Below are 25,300 nucleotides of genomic sequence, written 5' to 3' on the forward strand. Positions count from 1 at the left end.
TAACCACTGGGTCGATACAATCACCCCTGGGGAAAACATACCAAAAATAGAATAAAAAATAAACACGCATCCGTGATCTTTCTTCTGGCAAAAAACAATACAAAATTCCACATTTTTGAAGATAGGAACTTGAAACATCTACAGAGGGATTCTCTGATATGCTGAATTTGATAGTGTGATTTTCATTAAGATTTTGTGACTTTTAGGGGGTGTTTATACCTTTTTCGAAAATAAGGCAAATTTTGATGGGTAAGACTAAAGTTGATGAAACTTATATATTTAAAATGAGCATAAAAAAAACAATTCTTTTTATGTATCTACTAGTATCAAAATTCAGTTTTTTAGAGTTTCGGTTACTATTGAGCCGGGTCGCTCCTTCCTTACAGTTCGTTACCACGAACTGAGGCTCTAAATTACACTATCTGTGACAGTTTCATTAAAGTACGAAACAAATCAAAATAAAAGTAAAGTACCTTTTTGTCTCATTCATTTCACCTTTTTCATCCATCTTATGTCTATTTACATTTAACGAATTTATAATATTTCTCTTTTGATTGTTTCATAATTATGAAGTTTTAGGGTTATTTCACATTTTCATAAATTCTTCTTTTTTTATACTTGAAAAAGGGGCCATACTACACCTTCTGGAAATCAGCTGTACAAGGATTTTCACATTTTTCAATCGGCATGATTGAAGGACAAAAGTAATTGGACCGTATTTTTCCTGAAAGGAGGAGCGTATCAGAAAAATAAAAACACATTTTTATGCTATTTTTTTAATTTTGTGAATAGGGGTCCTTTAGACAGATTTCAGGCGGACACTCCCAGCAGACACAAGGTATATGAACTTTCCATACTATATAGTAAAAAATTGAGTTTGGCAATGCTGTTCATTCGCAAAATTTCAAATGTAAGACAACTACATCTCCAAGGAAAAGCTACATCTTCTTTAAGCTGTTTCGTGCCGTATTTTTTTAGCTTATTTTTTCTTATTTTTCTCTCGCGTTTCTTTTTTTATTTTGCTTAATGTGGCACCTGCTAGCACCAAATACAACATAACTGCGTTTGAAGGTATTTCAAACAATTCGTGGTAACGAACCGTCTCATTTAACTAAACTCCCGTGAAACTGAACCCCCGTGCAACTGAACCCCCGTATAACCGAGCCCCCGTGCTACTGAACCCTCATACAACTGAACCCCCTTTAACTGAACGCTCGTGCAACTCAACCCCCGTGCAACTCAACCCCATTTAACTAAACCCCTGTGTAACTGAACCCTCATGTAACTGTAACTGTGTGTAACCATGTAACATGTAACCATGTAACTGTGTGTTAATAGAACACAACTGATGAGCGAAAAGTAATGAAAGAGAGAGGTGATACCGAACTCTCAGCTGCCATTCTTGGTAGAAATCTGACAGTTTATAAGTTACCATGGAATTCCTGTGTTGTTTTAAAATCACTTTTCTGTGAATAGGCAGCCTGACGGCAGAGTGCACCTGGCGACGATAAATCACATCAGTCCAGATTTGTCAGTAAAAAATTACTCAGTGATAATGTATTGCTCCCGCTAGCATTATGTGCTTCTAGGTCCAGGCCTAGGGACCTAGTGGTAAATCCAGGCCTGAGCGGGCACATATTTCCTTTTGGTGAATTGACTCTCCCTTTGAGCATTCTCTGAAAGTTCCAACTTAATACACAAATCCCTTTTTGAGATATGCCATTTTGAAAATCTGCATGCACATAGTGTCTTTTGATTTAGTTCATGTTCCATCTCAAATACTTCATTCTGTAAAATTTTCAACTTGATATGCGTTGCCTTTATACTGCTAGTTTAATAGTAGCAGAGGTCGTAGTAGAAGCAGTAGAAGTAATAATAATGTTGAATTAGTAGTAGTAGTAGTAGCAGCATTAATAGCAGTAGTGGCAGGTAGATGCCCCAGAAGTTTCATCTTGATACGCTAAGCTGTTCTAAAAAAAATTGCTGATACACCTGTATCAATCTGTATGTTATTGCAAGTTACCAATTGTTAAAATTTAAGTTTTTTATAAAAGGTTTTATAGTAAAAAATTTTTTGGTTGATAATTGTTTTTTAAATTTAAATTTCAAGTTTAATTTCGTTTACTAAATGTTAATAAAATGAAAATCTGCCTTTCCATAAGACCTTTCACCCCCCCCCCCAAATCCAACCTCTAAAAAAAAAGATAAAAATATTTTTACAAAATTTCTTAAAAAATAAAAAATATGACTTTCGGGTTAAAAACCCCACCAGTGGCAGAGTGGGCCAGGGCGGTAAGTTAAGCTAGTTGCTAATTGCTAACACATAAGGTTTTTGTAAAAAAAATTTTGTATGAGCTTTGGGGGGGGGGCTCAGTAAATTGGAAATCAAAATTTACAGTGCACTTTTTCAGGGTTGAAAGACATCAGAAGGCTTCCACCCCACCCTATTTTTCCCCCAAATACATCCGATCTAAATTTTGGGACGGCCATTTTATTTAAAACGGTTTAAAGGTTAAACAACTATACTTGACTTGACTTGCTTTATTTACTACTAATTACAAAATAAACTATATACAAGCAACCTCCCAGGGAAGGCTCAAAAAGCCTGATGAAAGACGGCTGCAATCCTCTAATTCTAAACCTTTTACAAATTTCAATTTTAAAAAAAATAAAAAAAAAAAAAAAAAAAAAAAAAGACCTGAACACTCTCTCAATTAAACATTAATACCAAAACATTATACCATAGTTAAATATATATGGTTCATAACCCTATTGTGTTTAACCCAATGTAAGTACGGTGGTTGAGTTGCACGAGGGTTCAGTTGCACGAGGGTTCGGTTATACGGGGATTCAGTTACATGGGGGTTTAGTTAAATGGGGTTGAGTTGCACGGGGGTTGAGGGTGGAAGCCCTCCGATCACTTTTAACTCTGAAGAAGTGCACTGGTATCAGTTGCATGAGGGTTCAGGACCACGAGGGTTCAGTTGCACGGGGTTCGGTTATACGGGGGGTCAGTTGCACGGTGGTTCGGTTATACGGGATTAAGTTACACGGGGGTTCAGTTGCTTGGGGTTCAGTTACACGTGGGTTCAGTTACACGGGGGTTCAGTTGCACGCACACCTGTTTATTTGTTTGTTTTTTTCCCAGGGGTGATCGTATCGACTCAATGGTTCTACAATATCCTAAGAGGGCTCATTTGAACGGAAATTAAAAGTTCTAGTGCCCTTTTTAAGTGACCAAAAAGATTTAAGGGCAACCTGGCCCCTCCCCTGCCCGTTTTCCCCCAAAGTCGCCTGATCAAAATTCTGAGACAGCCATTTTGTTCAGCATGGTCGAAAAATATAATAACTATGTCTTTGAGGATGACTTAATCCCCCGTAGTCCCCGTGGGAAGGGCTGCAAGTTTTGAACTTTGCCCAATGTTTACACATAGTATTGGTTATTGGGAAGTATACAGACATTTTCAGGGGGGATTTTTCTGGTAGTGCGGGAGGGTCGAGGGTTACGTGGGAGGATCTTTCCTTGAAGGAAGTTTTCAGGGGGGAAGGGACATTGCTATTAAGGAAGCGCCGGATTTCCCAGATTTACTTAAAAAACGATCAGAAATTAAATAACAAAAAAGGTTTTTCAGCTGAAAGTAAGGAGCAACATCAAAACTTAAAGCGAACAGAAATTATTACGTATATAAGGGGGTTCGCCCTCTTTACGCTAAAGTTTTTATAGTACTTTCAGAAGACCTATTTATTCTAATTAAATGGCCTTTGGGATTAAGGGGTCATTCTTAGAGAATTGGAATAAAATTCGAACTTTAGCGTAAAGAGCGAGGTAATGACTAGGGGGCGAATTCCCTAATGTACGTAAAATAAATACACAAATATTGAAGTTCGTTACGTAAGTTAATTCGTAAGTTACATATATTTGTTACTAATAAAAACGTTCGTAAATAAACTTAAAAGTTCTAGTGCCCTTTTTAAGTAACTAAAAAAATTGTAGGGCAACTAGGCCCCCTTTTCTCAAAATCGTCCGATCGAGATTTCGAAAAAGCCATTTAGCCAAAAAAACGAAAAACAAAATTAATATGCAAATTTCGTTTTAATTTTTCATGTTCGGTGAGCCAAAATCAAGACCTGCATTAATTAAAAAACGGTCAGAAATTATATGAAAAAAAACAAGTTTTTTTAATTGAAAGTAAGGAGCGACATTAAAACTTAAAACGAACAGAAATTATTCCGTATATGAAAGGGGCTGCCCCCCACCCTCAATCCCCTCGCTCTTTACGCTAAAGTTTGACTCTGTCTCACAACTCTATTTTTTAAAACAATAAAACATTTTAGCGCAGAGAGCGAGGCGTTGAGGAGGGGACAGCCCCTTTCATATACGGAATAATTTCTGTTCATTTTAAGTTTTAATGTCACTCCTTACTTTCAGTTAAAAAAAAATTTGTGTTTTTACCTAATTTCATCAGAAATCGAAATCCCAATTTGTTCTATACACAATGTTGTGTAAGTTTCAGTCTAATCAATCAAAAAACTGATTTCTTTTTACAGCCCTTGGTTCTGCAAGATTTTCGGATGTAGAGGGCAGCTGAGAGGGTACTTTTATCAAATAGAATCAAATGTTTTCTTCTCTTTTAAACCCCAGAAATGACAAGGTCATGCCAAGTTTAGACATGAATTCTATATAGAACAAAAAATTCAAAGATTGTCAATGCTGTATAGAAAAAAAGAAAAACTTCGGCGTCATTTCAATTTCAGAATTTTGCCTATGCTCATTTCCCCATTTCAGAAGAAGGAGGTTTACAAAATTTTTTCAACCTCCCTCCCCTCAATCAAAATCCTGGATACCTCCTTGCTTATTGCAAAGAATATTTTTGTTCTACTGACAGCATATGTCACGCAAGTGGCCACCGTTTTTCTCGTAACAAAGTTCTGAAAATTCTAAGAGAGCAAAAAATGTTGTTCACTAATTGATTATAGTGAGTGATGAGGCATTTTTCATTCAGAAGGTTTTTAAAACTACCAAATAAAGGGTATGGAAAATACAAGAGAATTATATTTTCAATTCATTCGCGCATATATAACTTGCTAAAATTCCCCGTTGGATTGTCCTTATCCCAAAATTAATTTTTGAACTTTAGCTAGGTTTTAATGCAAGACGGCACATTTTGTGATACAAAACCGGTAAAACGGCGTCGCCACTTGGATTCCGGTTGGCATGTTTGATTGAAACTGAAAATTACCCAAAAACACACTAGAAGATTTCTAAAAAAAAACTTTTAAACACTTTTTCCGTGTGCCATCACGCCTTTGCCATTTTTTCCCAAATAACATTCTAAAGCCATTTTTTTATTCCTTCATTCAGCCATGTTTACTTTATTGTATTTCTGTTTGGACTTCTACCTTTTCATCTGGCAGTTCGGGCTTCTCTTGTGCCCGGGGCAAAATCTTGATTATCTCCCCTGACTCCCCCAAAATTTTCAGGCTAAATTTTAACAAATTCTCATTTATTAATAAAATTGTTTTCAATTTATTAATTGATAATTTATTTTTTTATTTGTTATTTAAGTTATTTAAATATTATTAATTGTTTTAATTGTTATTATTTAATTATTTTTTCTTTTAATTGATTTCACTTAATTAATCAATTAATAGCGTATTAATTATTTTTATTTAGTTATCTGCGCCCTCTACTTTATTTCTATAAAAATAAAATTCACCGTTAAATTATTTATTTGAAATTTGGCGCCCCTAAATTCTCCACGCCCGGGGCAAGTGTCCCCTCTGTCCCTCCCCTTGAACCGCCTCTGACCTTTTCATTTGTTTTTAAATTTCATCAAACACTCAAAAATAATTCAATGAAGATTCTTTTTAATATTGATTGTAGTTCATCAATTAAACATCTTTACCGGACTTTTGGATTTTTTTTCTTTGGACCAATCACATCTTATTTCTATTTCTAGTATGTGCGATGACTGGTATGTTGCCTTTGATTTTCTTGGGATATTTCTAATAAATTCCGGTTACTATAATTAGCTTCTAACTCATCTCATAGATCAGATTTTTCATGTGAAACCCGGCGAACATTGAGAGGGTCTTTCAGCGTTTGTCGTCCTCGGTCAAAAATCTGGAACTCAGTTCCACTAAAAGCTGGGCACATTCTTAACGATTATAAACGATCGTTTCAGAGGTTTCTGAAAGATTATCTGAGGGTTAATTCTTTAGGGGAATACTTTCAATTCTTTTGTTTGATATGTTTGTTAAGGTGGCTTTTTTCTTTCTAATTTGGAGCGCTCAAGTTTACGACTAGATTTATGCGCTGACTTTAAAATTACATTTATATTTGGATTTAAATACAAATGTTCAATAGCTTATCTAAAACGAATAAAAAGCCTGAATTCCATTGAAACTGTACATCCGTCGAATAAGAAACTTGTATTTATTTAAACACATTTTTCCCGGCTGAAAAAATTAATTTTTGAATTCCGAAACGGAAACGAACCAATTTTGTATCCATGAAGATATCTTTCTATCAGGCGACGAAAAATACGGATGCCGAAGCGAATTTTGCCTCTCTTGAGAAAATAGCCAGAGTTCTGACCTCGAGAGAAAATAACGATGCAGTGACTGGGTGTAACAATTTTTCAACTATTGAGAGCTCCTCCCAAGCAATTGGTGGCGCACAGGCGTCGACGAAGCCTCTCCACTCGTTCCGAAGCGGTGCTGCTTCGCTGCGAAGCCGTGCTGAAAAAAATAATTTTTGAACTCCGATTCGACACGGAATCAAACCAATTTTTTATCCATGAAGATTTCTTTCTATCAGGCGACGAAAAAATCCGGATGCCGAAGTGAATTTCACCTTTCTTGAGAAATTAGCTAGCGTTTTGGCGCAAATTTATTTATAAAGTAACGAAGAAACTAACAAAAAAACGGTGTTTTCGAATTTTACACAGCATAAAATTGAGTGAGTGGCGCATAATATAGAAGTACCAAAATTCCATCCCCCTACGGAAATTAAAAAAAATAAAACTCAAATAAAACTCAAATTTGGAAATCCTTATATTCCAAGGGGAGGGGGGGGCTTTTCTTTTAGGGGGGGGGGGTATTTTCCACGGGGGATTATTTTCAGCGGGGGGTATTCGCCGGGGGGGGGGGGTATTCACCTAGAACCGTGTTATTCAAACATTTTGGCTGTTTTATGGACAGATGTGACTTGGGCATAAAGCCAAGAACTTACGGAGTGGAACTAGCGCAGATCCCTTATATCTTTGCCAATCTTCATCAAACTCATCGTATGAAGGCCTGCTTTCGTTGTGTGTAATGTTGAGCCAGTCATCCTCGTGGTCCATTGCGTAGTCCATTTTGCTTTCAACTAAAACTAATCGGAAATACTGAATTAAAAAGTTTGTTGGCTTACAGTTTAGCCTAATCGCTAAAAAATTATTCGTTAACTATAAAATTGTTTTATTATAATTTTGCTTTAAATATCTATTATTTGCTGTTGCCAATGACCAATACTTGGAAGTATGCTACAACCAGGGCGTGCATTCACAGAAATCTGGGGGAGGGGCAAGGATTGTTTTCCATTTTTAAAAGATGAAGTTTCTCAAAATCTAGAGGGAGGGGGGGGGCATTTTTTTCGACTGTTGCCAATGCCCAATACTTGGCGGTATGCTACATACAGGGCGTGCATTCACAGAAATTTGGGGGGGAGGGCAAGGATTGTTCTTCATTTTTAAAAGATAAAGACTACGAAATCAATAAGAGTTCCAAATAGGGATAGATCCTTTTATTAGACAGTGAAACAAAAATATAAAACAAAAACTCTAAATATTTTGAGTCTAAAAGAAATATTTAGAGCTTTATTTTATATTTTTGTTTCACTGTCTAATAAAAGGACCTATCCCTATTTGGAACTCTTATTGATTTCGTCATAGAAAGGGCAGTGTGGTCATGGAGGAAAATACTAAAGATGAAAATTGTTTCTCAAAATCTAGAGGGGGAATTTTTATTATTTTTTCGACTGTTTCCATGAAAATATCAAAATAAAGGTATTTTTCCAAATCTATGATATAAATTCTGCCGGTATGAAACTGTACCAAGCAGAGATGATTGATCTCTGATTGGCGAAACGGGGCTCAGGGCTCAATGACAGGTGCCGCCGAGTTGGTGTTAGGACCTGTGTAGTCAATGAGCGTCATTAATCCTTAAAATAGCATACATTTTACACGAAAGCAGAAGAACAAAAACTATGTTTGACTTTAACTCTAATTCAGGACCAGCGGTCGGTAGAAGGAACGTTTTTGACGCATTTAATATGCAACCAAATCATTTTGAACAAAAAAAAAATGCTCATTTCCAAATTTTGGTGAGTGTGAAAAGAGGATGCAATCAGAAAAAAAGGTACTTGTCTATTATATAAAACACACTCGAGAAGTGAAGTTTGGTGACAGAAAAATAAAACGAAAATGGAATACTGCATGACCAAAATGGTGAAGGTTATTTGTGATTCATTTAATTGGGAGCTTCGGCGTCAGCTGACCGTCTCAAAGACAAATAAAAGTGCATTATTAAAGCGATTCTTGACCTAGTTCATTTTAGTTCATTATTAACGCAACTCTTGAGGACACCGGTTAGTTTGCTTTGACTAGTGATAGAATATAATGTCTCACCATGGATGTTCAAATTAGGATTTGGGATTTGTAAAGGACCAAAGAACAGGCAATTATATTTTTCCAGGATAGGGGGTTGTTGCCAACAAGAAAAGAGTGAGTCAATGGACATGCAATGATTTTGAACTATTACAAGAAGCAACAGTTTTGGAAGTGTAACACTAGGGTTCCGCAAAGTGAAGGAACAAACGGCACCGAGGTACATCCCGCTATCATTTACATTCAGGACATTTCTACGTTCTGGGAGCATATTTCCAAGTTGTTTGAAAAGTTAGGCCCTGTTTGAAAACTGTCAATACGTTGTTTTCAAAAAGTAAAATACCATTTGTTACTGTGGTTCGTTTCATTTATTTCTCGGTTAACGAGTTGTCGTCTGTGGCCTGGGGTCAACAAGAGCTAGGCATTTCTAAACAAAGGTTGTTGATTGGAATAACTACCTCCATGAAGTGTGCGTGTTTTCTGTGCAACAGAAAAATTGTGGGAAAATTGGAGGAATTGGTCATATAGTGAAAATAGATGAATCCTATTTACAAAAAGGAAAAATAATGCAGGAAGAATCGTACCGCAACATTGGGTATTTGGTGGAGTGTGCCGGGAAACCGATGGAAGATTTTTAGTGGACGTCCCCGACTGAGGAGCAGAGACTTTACTCCAACAAATTAAGCTTTACCTGTGGACAAGATCAAGAATATCTTCAGATTTTTGGAAGGGCTGCATCACAACTGGGCTGGAACAAGCATACTACTCATATTTGAAACTGAACGTCAAACATAATTTTTCCTACCCAGAAGCTAGTGTCGCTTCCCAATCAGAAGAGATAATATGGGGTTCCACAAAGTGGAGGAATAAACGGCACTGGTCTATGACCCTTTGTCGTTAACATTCATGCTTAGTATAGTACATGTGGCGGGCGGAAGTCAAGGCAAAAGGCTAAGTTCGTTTTGATATAACTCTTAAGAACATTTTCGCGTTGAAAGAGCCTGTATCTAAGTTATAGTTTTCACAATGTTGCCGACAAAGTATTCTATTTTGATCGTATTTTTTTTTATTAGGATTAACCAAACTTCACTTATCGAGTGTGTTTTATATAATAGACAAGTACCAAAAAAAACCTTCTCTGTATCTAGAAAACCAAATAAGATAAGAGAAAACAGAATGGACCAATTGATACGACTCATTTAGCTTAGTTGCCACAACTAAACTAATGCCACAGCTCAATTGCCACAGTAATGACATTACTGCTGTGTTGACTCAAAAGGCAGTATCTTACACATTATAAATTATTGAAGAGAGTAAAAAGTTAGAAAGAAACATTTGGAGTTTTTGATTTTTATTAACGAACAATTGTTTTTACAAAACTATTTACCCAGATTTCAAGATAAGACACGCGCATGTTTGGGTAGGTGGTACTATTCTTAACTGATGCTAGATGCTATTCTGAAAATTATGTTTTTAAGTGCTTTCTTTCAGACCAAGGATTTAAATTTCTAAGAAAGCCTCTTTTTGAATTACACCACTTTTGAAAATGACATTAGGCCCTATATATCGTGGGACGGGGGGGGGGTTGCTTCACCTTCACACGTATACTACTTGTGAAGGAGGTAATTTTACCGCACTTTTAGGAAAATAGAAACTCCTAAATATGTTAAGCCACAAAAAGGTGTAAGGAGGTGGACTAGACAATTCAATCGAACATGTTTATTTTAATATGACAGGGCATAATTACCCTTTTGACAATGAGTGTCACATAGTGCTTTTTGAATTGTCACAAGTAATTAGCAATTGCAGAAGCTTATTTGTGCAAGTAGTTCAATTTTGGCCTTTTTACCGTGGACGCTCTAAAAAAAAGAAAGAAAAAATAGAAACTTTAAAATCACTGGCGTAATATCGAAAAAAAATTGGAAAAAAAACTATGATATGAAAATTTTTTGAGCAGGTTCAGGAGCTGCGTTTTTTTTCTTTGGCTGCTACCTAGGCTATTTTTTTTCCAATATACATTTATGAAATGTTTGTTAATCTTTATATACAGAAATAATGACTATTAGTCGATAAATAATAATATTATATTTAATAATATTAGTTTAATTTTTAATAATAATAATAACAGAAATTATATTAGTCGATAATAACTAGAAAGAAAATGTCAAGATGATAAAGCATAAAAATTAGAATTTAGCGAAGATTCGAAGCATTTTCTACTACTGACAGGGTTGTCAACTGTTTGGTCGATGAATGTGTCCCCTGAGCATCGAAAAACACGCCATTTTAGCTATAATGCGTCCGTCTTGAAATCTCAAAACTGGAGGTGATTTTTTTTTTTTCATCAGTTTTATAATTGACCAAAAGACCCTTTGTAAACCTCTTTCAAAGCGAGCAGTTAGAATCAAATGAAACCGAAAAATACATTTAAAACATTCATACAAAATGACTTTTGTATAAAACAATACTGAAACAAAACTAAACTAAAAACAATAACTAAACTAAACCAAAAATAAAAAAACTAAAACTAAAAACTAAACTAAACTAAAAATAAAAAAAAATAAACTAAAAAGCTAAACTAAAAATAATAAACTAAAACAATACAAAATGAAAGCACGAAACTCATTAACATGTAACTCCCTTTGGAGAAAATGTTTTGCTTACGACATCTCTGGTAAAATCTGGATGCTCAAAAAAAAAACGAGCAAAATCGCTACTTTGGTGAAAAGTGACTTTTTTCATCAAAATATATATTCAGCTGGGAATTGTTTCGTTTTATGTCATTGTTTACAAAATGTGTCTTATTTTTGCCCTTTTATGTCACAAATTCCTAAAATGTGTTATTTTTTGCTCTTTTTATGTCATTGTGTCCCAGCACTTGGGAATGTGTCGTTTTGACATAAAATGCATCCAGTTGGCAACCCTGACTAATGGTGCGATTAAGGAATCAACCACAACGCTAAGTCGCCTAAGGCCAAAACAGCTACGCAACCTACGCACGCTCATCCTCAAAAGCACTTTCTCTAAGAATCATTTGTGATACAGCACAGATCTTCGGATTTAAATCTGAAAGTTTCACCTTTTTCTTGTTTTTAAACATTTTTATGTCTTCTTGTTTTCTAAGTGGGGGGGGGGGGGACAGATTGCCAAGCTTTGCCACCTTGATTGTACCTAAAAGCGTTATACCTTTTTTTCGCATAAAGCTATTAGATGTGCTCTTCTGTTTTGGACACAACAGCAGGGGCGTAATTCCGTCACAATCCTGAGGGAAAGGATGCAAAGTTAGAGCCAATTTTCCCAAATGAAGTGAAAATGAAAAATGAGTTATATAGTACCATAAAGTCACAGATAGGCTATATTATAAGAAAATTGAAGCGCTTCTCTGGAGGCTTGGATTAAGCAGGCTTATTTTCGTTTTGACAAGATTTTTGAAGAAACTAAATTTCAGCTGGGGGGACTAGGGTCTGGAGGGGGCAGTTTCCCCCAGCCTCATAGTAAATTACGCCCCTGCACAGCAGTATTAAGTTTTCGAACAAAACATATCCTAAAGAGGGCATTCAGTTGTTTCCCAGAAGTAAGTAACCGATGCAAAAGAGACTTTAAATTGATTAGGTTTTATTCATCTACCACAGTGTTCTTAATTGAAACTGTAAAGAATAGGCTTAAGGCTTTGTGGATGGATGCAGGCACGTACTTGGCCGTTTGACTGGGAGGAGGGGGATTAGAAAGAATAAGGATATGTCAACCCAAAGCAGAAACACTCACGTCAATGCACGAAAATTTGGAGGGGAGGGGGAGCAAATTGTATTTTTTTAAAATCTAGAGGGGCACAGTTTTGCCATTTTTGAAGTTTTCCATTAAATAAAAACATTTTCGGTACCCTTCTATTAACCGGACTGTTTTATCTAGTGTATATGGAACGTCAAACAGGAGACGCGACGAAAAACCCGTTTTTGCGGGATGATTCAAGACACCGCTGTAGAGAAATACAATATATAGCGGTAAAGTTCTACCAAATCATATTATTGAGTTAGGACTAAAGTGAATACACCAGTCGATGCCGTTTTTTATGCTGATTACGAATATAATAATCATTTCTATCGGAAATGAATTTCAGCCCCCCCCCTATATATGCCAATTCAGGGTTAGGTTAGGTTATGTTAGGTATATATAGAAGGGGGCTGAAATTAATTTCCGATAGAAATGATCATTATATTCGTAATCAGCATAAAAAAGGCATCGAATGGTGTATTCACTTTATTCCTAACTCAATAATATGATTTGGTAGAACTTTACCTATATAGCGTGGTTTTAATTGCGTATAAGATATTAAAAGTGTTGTTTTTTGGTTTTTTTTTGGGGGGGGGGGTGGTACCTAGGTTAGCTTACGTATTTGATATATTCTATTCTTTGCCCCCAAACCACCCTAATATTCAAATATATAGCCTAAATTTGCTTCTAAACTGTTATATATTCATCATATTTTATTTCATTAGCATTAACCTAACTAGCACTATATAAAAGAGTCCGTTTAATAGAAGAGTACCCATTTTTCCATGAAAACAAAAAACGTTTTTATAAGTCTAAGGGGGAACGAGGGCAAATGCCGCCAACCCATTGAAACGAAAATATTTTAGAAAACGAATAATTATTCTTGATGACAGTAAAAAATAACCTGTCGTTGTCTTGTTATAAAGCTTCACCTGTCTTTAATATGTTTTTTTATTTCAATTAAAAATCATTCACTACCCACCCCCCTTACGCATGTATATGACGGGCCGTCACTTTTAAAACCAGCAACCCAATCAACAACCTTACCTTTAAACCCGTGAAATAAACCTTTTCCTTCCTGTTCCGTAACTAAACATCAACTAATCAGCAGATGAAATAATCAAATAAGTTTCGGGTAGATACGCGGATACGTATTTTTGTCAGGCGACGTTTTCAGCGGCTTGCTTATTCGCCGCTGTACTATAAATAATCAAGGTTAGTAGGGTAGATAGGTTTAGCCTTTTGATAAAGAAGCATAATATTAACATACATTCGAGAGGGTTGTTGCGAATATTCACGGAATATTGCACTTCCGGGTATTTCTCTGAAAAAACAAAAAAGAATCAAAATTAGCTTTTCAGAAATTTGTATATATTATTGAGATAAAATCAGTTTGATGGATTTTTCATTATTTATTGAATTATGATGTTTATCTGACAAAATTTTCCGATTAACGTGATATTGAAATAGCTAAGAAATAGGATACTCCCGTACAATCCAACACACACTCTAGAAGTTTGGTTAATGTAAGATCTTTGAAAACCGGTTTCATAGCGACAACGACAAATGGCGGGTGACAGAATGCATTGGACTTTTATAATTTAGGCCAGATGTTTGTACATTAGGGGGTTGGGAGGGGGTAATGTTACGTTAGGTTAGGCTATTTTATTCCCCTCTCCCCCCTAATTTGCAAATATATCCCAAATTATATTATTATATGAACTGAAGAATTATATTTTCATCATGTTTTGGTATAATAATAATAATAATAATGAATTGTATATTTCTATTTTGTATACGTATTTTCAATGATATATGTGACGAATCTTCCATTATTTTGGTAGACCGTTAAGTCAACTTGAAGAAAAGAGGGATTTACAGGAAATTCAGTGCATATCATCGCACCAAGGTCGTATTTAGGTATAGGATTAGGGAGTTTGAGCCCCCCCCCCTTCGAAATGTTTGTCCGACTAGTAGAAACGTAACAACAATGTATATAAACAAATTTTGATGTGTTTTTAAAAGTTTTTTTTTGTGTATCCCCCCGGAAAAATCATGGATAAAGTCCTGATTTGCACTTTAAAGGGGAGATGTTAGAACTCATTTTCAAATGTTATATTTGGATCAGGATGAAATTCTGATGCAAAAGTATGTCTGTTTCTTAGCTATCTCTAAATTGGAAAATTTATCTTAAAAACTGCTGGTAGAAAAAAAAAACTGGATAACTGACATGATTATTTTGCAATGTTTTGAGATTAAAGCTAAAATTTCTCTGAAACTGATAATTAATCCATATTTTTGGTTTCAAGAATTATTTTGAATAAAAATCTACTCTCATTCCGGTAGGCCTATGTTAGTTTGACAACACTTGACAGGTCTAAGCAGGGGTGGCTGGCGTTTACACTCCCCTGGAAAACATCCCCCGGTGTTTACCCCCCCCCCAGCGGAAAATACCCCTAGGAAATTACCCCACGGAAAATAACACCCCATTCTCGTGGAAAATAAGGCTTTCCAGATTTGAGAATTTTATTTATTTTTACTTTTTTCTTTTCCGTAGGGGGGGATGAATTTTGGTGCTTATGTATTATACGCCACTCATTCAAGCTTACGCTGTGTAAAACTGGAGAACAAACCGATTTCTACGTTAGTTTATTTCAGCTTAGCGTGAGACAAGACAAAAACAAGTGACAGAATAGATGGCAAATATATAATTTGGGCTATATATTTCCACATAAGAGGGGGGGTAAAGTACTTGGACAGTTTGAAGTCAGAAAATAATTCTTACTTCATAAGATGCAAAATAACTGCGCAAAACCCATTTTGCCAGCAGACCTGCTCTACTTTAACCCCCCCCCCCTCCCCCTAATGTGCAAATATATATCCCAAATTTGTTTCTAAAGTAGTAAAGAAACCGGTTTGTTCTCGAGTTTTACACATCGCAAACTTGAGTGAGTGCCGCATAAAACACAAGTACCAGAATTTTTCATAGAGAGAGAGCCAGCTTTCCCGGTATTAATTAAAAATGGTCAGAAATTCAATTAAAAAAACAAGGTTTTTCAAAACTTGTTTAAGATGTGTAAAAACATCTTAAGTTTAAGATGTGTAAAACTCGAGAACAAACCGATTTCTTTGTTAGTTTCTTCGTTACTTTAGAAACTAATTTGGGCTATAAATTTTTACTTTTTGTTCCAATTATTTATGAATGACTCCTGAAACACAAGGGCCGTTTAACTAGAATAATGAACATTTTTAAAACTTATGAAAAAAGCTTTAGAATAAAGAGCGAGATATTGAGGAGGGAATAACCCTTCTCATATACGTAGTAATTTCTGCTCGTTTTAAGTCTTAATATTGCTCCTTACTTTCAGCTAAAAAAACTTGTTTTTTAAAACTTAATTTCTAATCGGTTTTAGATATTGCTCAGAAAATCTGGCTCCGACACTGGAAAATTCCCTTCACCCATGAAAAATTGATCCATAGAAAGATCCTCCCACGTAACCCAAACCCCCTACCACCAGAAACCCCCCCCCCTCCATGCCCAACCCCGTCCTCCTGAAAAATGTATGTATACTTCCCAATAGCCAATACTATATGTGAAAAATGGGCAAAGTTCATAGCTTGCAGCCAAGTCATCCTCAAAGACATAAATATTAGATCCTTCGACTATGCTGAACAAAATGACTATACAAATTTTGATTGGGCGACTTAGAAGAAAAACGAGGCATGGGAGGGGGCTCTCTGCTCAAAAAATATTTCGATCACTTAAAAAGGGTAGCTTATTATTGATTTCCGGCCAATTAGCCCTCTCCTGATCTTCAAGGATCACTGGTTACGATCACCCCAGGGGAAAACAAACAAAAAAATAACCAATAAACGTGATCTTTCTTCTGGGAAAAAATGCAGAATTCCACATTTTGTATATAGAACCTTGCAACCTCTACAGTAGGGTTCTCGGATATGCTGAATATGATAATATGATCTTCATTGAGATCACTTGATTTTTTTGGGCGTGTTACCCCCCTTTTATGAAAATGAGACCCCGTCTGCTTCGAAATTAGCACCTTTGTACAAGGATGTACGTATGATTCTTTTTCAGGGGCAAACAATTTTTTTTGGGGGGGGAGGAACAATATAGAAATCGATTATTGAGCAAGAAGTGCCCAGAAATTCAAGAAAATTTAGAATTGTGGGTGGGCCCAGGCCGCGAGGCCCTCCAATGTGTACTTTCCTGCCTGTGAGTAGAATGTGACCTTATACCTTGCTGACACCCTTAGGAGCCACTGAAGCGTATCAAGTAGAATGAACTTTATCAAGGTCATTCCCTAGGGTACTTTTGTGTTTGAACGATCTTTATCTAGGTCAGCCTCTATTATACTTCTACCGGCCCTATAGGAAGACATTTCTATCGGTCCCTTAGGAAACACTGAAGCGTATCAAGTTGAATGAACTTAATCTAGGTTATCTCCTAGGGCACTCTAGAGGTTGAACGACCCTCTTGAGGTTGATCGACCTTTATCTAGCTCATTCTCTATTGAGTTTCCATTTCTATGGGACGTATAGGAACCCCTGAAGCGTACCAAGTTGAATGAACTTTATCAAGGCTACTCCCCAGGGCACTCTTGAGCATGAATGACCTTTATCTAGGTAATTCTCTATTGAGGTTCCATTTCTATGGGACGTATAGGAACCACTCAAGCGTATCAAAGTGATTGAACTTTATCAGTGTCATCCCCTAGAGCACTTTTGAGGCTAAAAGACCTTTATCAAGGCCATCCTCTATTGAGATTCCATTTTGGTTGAGGCCACAGGAACCACTGAAGCGTAACAGGTTGAATGAATTTAATCTATGTCATCCCCTAGGGCACTTAGGTTGAATGACCTTCATCTAAGTCACTCTCTATTTAGGTTCCGTTTTGCGGGGACACATAGGAACTACTGAAAATTATCAAGTTGAATGAACAAAACCTGTCAAAGAGTTTGATAGCCTCTAGCTTAAAGAAATCTAATCGGGTTTGGTTAAGAATTCATCATGGGATAATTACAGACCTGTGAATGATGAAAAGTTGTAACATTTATTCAAAAAATAACTATATTTGCGAAAAAGGTATATAGCATTTGCGAATGGGACTTTATGAACGACCTTAATTGTTGATTGAATAATAGGGTTGAGACTGATTCTAATTAGTGACCGGATCGTATGAAGGTGGTTAAAAAAGGGTTAAACTGATTACCAGTTAAGGTATTCCTGAAGGGGCTGTTAACTCATAGTCAATTTATTATAAATTTGGAATAGCATCAATCTATGGGAATGCTTAACGATGATAAAATGGCCCTGTGAGTTGACCTAGCTTTACTTCACCGATGTGTTCTGTATAATACACAAGTACTGTTTGAACATTTTTGTCAATATAAAATACGGTCTAACGTTATAGTATACTAAAAAGTTGATACTAATAGAGATGTAGATGTCAAGAAAAGAATTTTAATAATGAAACTCAGAACAACCCTTAGAAATCCTTGCAAATCAAGTAGTGAGGTGTATATGAATATGAACCGTCAAGGATCATAAGCACCAATGACCCTAACCACCAGGGACCTCGACCTCCAAAGGTCCCCTATCCCCAACCCACAAGGGGCCCCCTCCCCAACTTTTTTGCCTCCCCCATTTCTTATACTTTTTATAATTTTTTTGAAGTTTTTTTTTAACTTCTTTTTTATTATTTTCTTAACATCATATATTTTTTCAACTCTTTTTTTACATCTTTTAGAATGACATGAAACATACTTAAAACTTAGAAAATCACGTTTAATATTTTCCAAATTCAAAATGAGAATGATATAGAAATGTTAGTCGTGACTTTAACTATTAGAAAAATATTGTTTGTAGTAGCACTTTTTTTAACAAATTTTTTTTTGGACTTCGAAATTATTCAATCTTTTTTTATCGACATCATTTGTCGGATACGTAGGAAAACAATGACAAAATCTATGTATTAGAATGAATAAATTCTTTATCAACATCTTTTGTCGGTTACGACAGAGAAAATTGATAAAATCTAAGTATCAGAGTGAATAAATTCATTATCCACATCCTTTGTCGGATATATTGATTCCAATATATATTCAGAGTTCAAAGTGAACGGACCTCTCATAAATTGGATATTTTATTAACATTGTCAAACCAGTAAGCTTTTTCATTGAGTTATAATCCCAGTGAAGTTAGTTACATTTCGCAATATTTCAAAGGATTATAGTTCCTGATCTATATATGAGACCTTTGCTAAATCTTTTAACCTAGTTTCTTGACATTTACATAAGTTTTTATGGCTTTTGATTTACGGACACGATTAATCGAAGTAATCTGGTCTCATAAGTGGAATAATGGATTACGATATATGGACTATATTACTGTAACTGAAAATGATTGATCCTGGAATTTCGGCGAAAGATAAACTTTTTTATAATCCAGGGTTGAATTTCATACAGAAAAATCTGAACAAGGGATTTCCCACGATTCGATTAAAGATCATGCTTTGGATTTTTTTTCGGCTACTGATGTGTTAGATGCGAGAAAGCTTTTCCTCCAGAAAGCGTTTGCGAGGGAAGTTCCACCCAGGCGAGTTGGTAACAACGCCCAACAAAATAGTATTGCCGATATTATTGCAGCGTTTGAAAGATGCGACTCTAAAGATATAGATGTGCCGGACTTCGTGATAAGGAACGCGAGTGACATCCCGATAATTCCCGCTTCGGCATATTCAATGCTTAGTAGTAAGGTAAACGCCTGTTTTAATGAACTACGCGCTTTGTTAGAAAAGCTTCAAACCCAGCCGCCTTTCCCCCCCACCGCTCCCCCTTTAGTTGAAGATAAACCTACATATGCAGTAATTGTGAAAAATGTTCCTACCGATTTAAGTGATCCTGGTTTGCGAAAAGATAAATTGAATACGCTTGAAGGTCATAGAGGGATTTTAAGTCTAAAACCTGATAATAAGAATAAAAAGTTGATCGTAGTTACTCGAGATAGGCAGTCAGCCGTATCTCTTGCCGCCTCAGCCTCTAAGAGCCTACCTAATGTTCAAACCAAGGTCCTTGATAAAAAAGCTCGTGGTATTGTTCGGGGTATCCCTAAAAATGTATCAGAATCATCTCTAAAGGAAAGCATACCGGGATTAGTACGTGCTATAAAAATAGGACATTCAAAATGTTTTCGTTTGGAATTTCTGGATCAGTTAGCACTGAAAAATGCAATTAACCATGGTCTCCGACTTGGATATGAGCTTTTTCGTGTTAAAATCTACCAAGAATTACCGCGTCGTTGTTTCCGGTGCCAAGGGGTAGATCACACTATTGCTAGATGCCCACGTTCTCCTGATTTACCAACATGTTCCCGCTGTGCTGGGGCTCACGAAAACACCACGGACAACCCTTGCTCAGTTGCTCCTAAGTGCGCCAATTGCGGAGGAAATCATGTTTCTTATAGTTTAAAATGCACAGTACTGAGAAATGCGCTTGCCGAGACAACATGATGAATTCTCCTATAGCCTTAAGTTTTGTTTCTCTGAACATTAATGGTACTAAAGATAAGGATCTGCAAATTGACGAGCTGCTAAATTTTGATTTTGTATTCCTACAGGAGCATCTACTTACCAAAGTTAATACGAACAGTTTAAGGCGGTCTGCTACACATGATACATTTATTCGAGAAGCACAAAAGACCCGCGGTCGCCCTTCCGGTGGCACTGCTATCTTCATTCGGTCGGAATATCAGCCTATGCAAATTTATTCTGATGCTAATATTCTAGCAATCCAGTGTAATAACTTGGCTTTTGTAAATGTGTATCTCCCATGCAATCATCGAAATTCTCAATTATTTACTGCTTTTGCTAAAGCTTGCCATAAACTGAAATCTCTTTTCATAAAATTTGCAGATAAAAATGTTGATTGGATCTTAGCCGGGGATATGAATACTGACATATTGACCTCATCTGATCGATCTAAACTCCTGCTAGATTCTTTGCCAAGTGTCTATCATGTCGCTTCTAAGAACCTGGCTTATACTTACATTCATAATCGAGGCTCCGTTAAATCCAACCTCGACCATATTATTGTGTCTAAGCCCGGTCTAATTAAATCCGAGGTGTTTGTTGATGAAGATAAAATCAATGATGACCTTCTCCCTATTTCGTGCCTTATTGAGCCCCCTGATGTTCAAGCCCACTTTAAGGGTCCCCATTCAAAATGGTATCAAAAGCCCAATTGGAATCGGATAAACGTTGAGATGTATATTACTACTTTATGCACTCTACTCTCAACTATTAAAGTCCCGTTTCACTTGCTCCAGACTTCGATAAAGTGCCCTGATTCCAAGGAAGACCTAAATTCGTATTATTACCAGATAGTGGCATGTCTAAAGTCGGCCACAAAAGTTGCAGTTCCGATTGAGCACGTACGTTCTGGGTCTCGCAAACCCCTGTGGAATATACATCCGGAAGTGGAAAAAGTAAAGAACCGCGCAAAGTTTTGGTTGCGATTGTGGAACGCTTGCGATCGACCCTCCTCTGGTGCTGTGTTTACAGTCAAGCAAAAACGAAGAAAGAATACAAATCTTGTTTACTTAATGCAAGGCTCAACGCGTGGGATGCTCCAAATAGTAAAATGATTTGGAATATAGTTATCAATAGCAGTAGCTGTTATCCCCCACCTCAGTTGGAATTAAACCTTATGAATTTTGTGCGCCATTTTATTGACGTATTTTCTGTATTTAATCAGTGTGTTCAGAAACATTTTTCTAATCTACTTAGTTCAGTCCTGACAGTTTCTATTTGTCAATATAGAGTCCCTGCGATAAGTATGAGTGATTTACATTGGGAGCTGAAGAAAGTAAAAAGATCAGATTCTCCTGATTGTGATGGCCTATGCTTTAGGAATTTTGCTTATGATTGCCCATTATTGTTGAACCACCTGCAGTTATTATTCCAGATTTGTATAGCTCAATCTCTGGTACCTGATAGTTTTCTTTCCGGTAGTGTCACGCCTATACTTAAACGCGGTAAAGATCCAGATTCATGCTCGAATTATAGACCGATTACTGTATCATGTTTCATGAGTAAGATTTTTGAGTATGTCCTTTTGCCTGAAATAACTTCTAAGTGCGATTTTTCGTCTTTTCAACTAGGATTTAGAAGAGGGGTTGGTTGCCCCCAGGCGCATTATGTGCTCAGCCGGTTGTTAAAGGAAGCTTTTGCCCAGAAGCGTTTATTGTATTGCTGCACAGTAGACATTTCCGGGGCTTTTGATAATGTTGTTCACGCCCAGGCCTTGCATTCCCTTGCTTGTTCTGGAGTCAATTATTTAGTTATTTCTACATTGCGATATTGGTATGATAATTCTTATGTGCGTATTAAGTGGCTGTCAAATACTTCTGATTCGGTAGCTGTTTTTAAAGGAAAGGCGTTAGACAGGGAGGAGTTTTATCTCTTTATATATTTAAATGTGTTCTCGCTACTTGTTTAAAACATCTATCTCCTACTGTGTTTTTTCGTGATATTGGTGTAAGTTATATTGCATACGCCGACGATGTTCATTTAGTTTGTATTTCTTGTCGAGAGCTGGCTCATAACATCAGTAAGCTATCAGCTTTACTTAGTGATACTTGTATATTTCTTAATATGGAAGAGAGGTAGTTTATGTTTTTTAAAAGTATTATTTCTGTAGCTTCCTTCAACATTGGTTCGATTTGATTTAATAGGTTGGATAAAATCAAGTGGCTTGGTATATCGTTTTGCCCGTCCGTTTACAAAACTTGCTCCGAGTTGGTTACTAATGCATTAAAAAATATTCGTGTGTCATATGGTAAGATATCTCCAAATAGAGCGCGTTATAATCGTAAGGGCCTAGCCCGGCTTTATAATTGTTTTTGCTCTCCAGGTGTAAATTTTCTATCTGGTTTCCACCACTTACTGAGGAAAAAGATTTACGGAGACTTAGAAGTGGTTACTTTAGATATTGTAAATATCTGATGTATTTACCCGATCGTTTTAAAAATCTAAATATTGTTTCCCGTTATGGTGTCATTGATTCTTGCGTGCGACGGGCCAGTGTGTCCTCTAATATGATTATGAATACTAGTAATGTTGTTTATGTCACTGACCCCTTAGTTTGTTTTTTTCATCGTGATAGTGCTTAATTTGTATTTTTTTTGCTGTTGTTTGATTTCGTAATGATGCTGTTATTTTTTCTTTTATATTTTCCATTACTCCGCAGTGTCATTTATAATGTTCATATGTGGGCCATAAATAAATTATTATTATTATTATTATATATCGGATAAAATTGACATAATCTAAGTATCAGAGTGATTAAATTCTATATCAGCATCCCTTTCTCGGATACATGGGATAAAATTGACAAAATCTAAGTATCAGAGTGAAAAATGCTTTATCAACAACCTTTAAATGCGTTATCAACATCATTTGTCGGGTATATCGGATAAAATTTACAAAATCTAAGTATCAGATTGAATAAATGCTTTATCTACCTCATTTGACAGATATATCAGAAACAAACGACAAAATCCAAATATCAGAATGATTAATTTCTACATCAACATCTCTTTCTTGGATACAGGGGATCAAATTGAAAAAATCTAAATATCAGCGTGAAAAAATACCCTATCAACATCCTTTAAATGCATTATCAACATCATTTGTCGGGTATAGCGGATAAAATTAACAAAATCTAAGTATCAGATTGTTTAAATTCTATATCAACATCCCTTTCTCGAATTTATGGAATAAAATTGACAAAATCTAAGTGTCAGAGTGAATAATTTTTTCTATCAGCATTTTTCGTCAAATATAACGAATTTAATTGACAAAATCTAAATATCAGAGTGAATAAATGCTTTATCAGCATCCTTTGTCTGATATGTTGAATAAAATTGACAAAATCTATAAATCAGAGTGAATAAATTCTTTAGGAGTATCCTTTGTCAGATACATCAAATATAATTGACAAAATCTAAGTATCAGAGTGAACAAATTCATTATAAACATCCTTTGTTGGATATGTCGGATAAAATTGACAAAACCTAAGTATTAGAGTGATTAAATTATATATCAGCATCCCTTTCTCGAATACATGGGATAAAATTGACAAAATTTAAGTATCAGAGTGAATAAATGCTTTATCAATATCCTTTAAATGCGTTATCAACATCATTTGTCGGATATATCGGATAAAATTAACAAAACCTAAGTATCAGATTGAATAAATGCTTTATCTACATTATTTGACGGATATCTCTTATAAAATTGACAAAATATAATTATCAAAGTTAATAAATTCATTATCAACATCCTTTGTCGGATATGTCGGATAAAAATGAAAAAATCTAAGTATCAGAGTGATTAAATTCTATATCAACTTGTCTTTCTCGGATACATGGGATAAAATTGACAAAATTTAAGTATTAGAGTTAATAAATGCTTTATAGACATCCTTTAAATGCATTATCAACATCATTTGTCGGGTACATCGGATAAAATTAACAAAATCTAAGTATCAGATTGATTAAATTCTACATCAACATCCCTTTCTCGAATACATGGGATAAAATTGACCAAATCTAAGTGTCAGAGTGAATAATTTTTTTATCAACATATTTCGTCAAATACAACGAATATAATTGACAAAATCTAAATATCAGAGTGAATAAACGCTTCATCAGCATCCTTTGTCGGATATGTTGGATAAAATAGACAAAATCTAAGTATCAGAGTAAATAAAGGTATCATCAACATCCTTTGTCGGGTATGTTGGATAAAATTGACAAAATCTAAGTATCAGAGTCCTTAAATTCTATATCAACATCCTTCTGTTTGATACATGGGATAAAATTGACAAAATATATATTTCGGAGTAGATAAATTCTTTACCAGCATTGTTTGTCAGATAAATTGAATATAATTGACAAAATCTAAATATCACAGTGAATAAGTCCTTTATCAGCATCTTTTGTCAGGTATATCAGATAAAATTGCCCAAATTCAAGCTTCAGATTGATTAAATTCTATATCAACATCCTTTTCTCAAATGAATGGAATAAAATTGACATAATCTATCTGTAAGAACATCCTGTCAGATACATCGGACAAAATTGACAAACTCAAAGTAACAGATTGAATAAATTGTTTATGAACATCATTTGTCGGATGTGTCGGATAAAATTGTCAAAACCTAAGTATCAGAGTGAATAAATGCATTATCAACATCCTTTGTCGGGTATGTCGAATAAAATTGACAAAACCTAAGTATCAGAGTCAATAAATTCTATATCAAAATCCTTTTCTCGGATACATGGGATAAAATTGACAAAAATCTATGTGTCAGAGTGAATAATTTTTTTACCAATATCTTTTGCCAGATACATCGGGTAAAATTGACAAAATCTAAGTATCGGACTGAATAAATGCCTTATCAACGTCCTTTGTCGGATATGTCGGATAAAACTGACAAAATCTAAGTACTAGAGTGAATAAATGCTTTATCAACATCCTTTAAATGCATAATCTAAGTACCAGAGTGAATAAATGCATAATGAACATCCTTTTGTCGGGTATGTCGGATAAAATTGACAAAATCTAAGTATTAGGGTGATTAAATTCTATATCAACATCCTTTTCTCGGATACATGAGATAAATTGACAAAATCTAAGTGTCAGAGTGAATATTTTTTTTTATCATATGAAAAAAAATTGTAATTTTGTGAATTGTATCCCATGTATCCGAGAAAGAGATGTTGATATAAAATTTAATCACTCTGATACTTAGATTTTGTCAATTTTATTCGAGATATCCGACAAATGATGTTGACAAAG

The 25,300-nt window shown here is 35.5% G+C and overlaps 1 protein-coding gene across 1 annotated transcript in view; it reads right to left on the minus strand.

Moving 5' to 3' along the window:
• Positions 1–13,595, minus strand: part of LOC148941233 (very long chain fatty acid elongase AAEL008004-like) — a 34,357-nt gene extending 20,762 nt beyond the window's left edge. Inside the window, exons 1-2 of the mRNA XM_089103960.1 lie at positions 13,467–13,595; positions 7,235–7,375 (exon numbers count right to left, since the gene is read on the minus strand). Of these exons, the coding sequence (XP_088960086.1) occupies positions 7,235–7,358 (124 nt within the window). The 5' untranslated portion in view covers positions 7,359–7,375; positions 13,467–13,595. The remainder of the gene's footprint in view (positions 1–7,234; positions 7,376–13,466) is intronic.
• Positions 13,596–25,300: the final 11,705 nt, after the last annotated feature.

The sequence above is a fragment of the Artemia sp. Qi Xiang Cuo genome, chromosome 18, assembly GCF_049724085.1.
Source record: "Artemia sp. Qi Xiang Cuo chromosome 18, ASM4972408v1, whole genome shotgun sequence".
Classification (NCBI taxonomy): Eukaryota; Metazoa; Arthropoda; class Branchiopoda; order Anostraca; family Artemiidae; genus Artemia; species Artemia sp. Qi Xiang Cuo.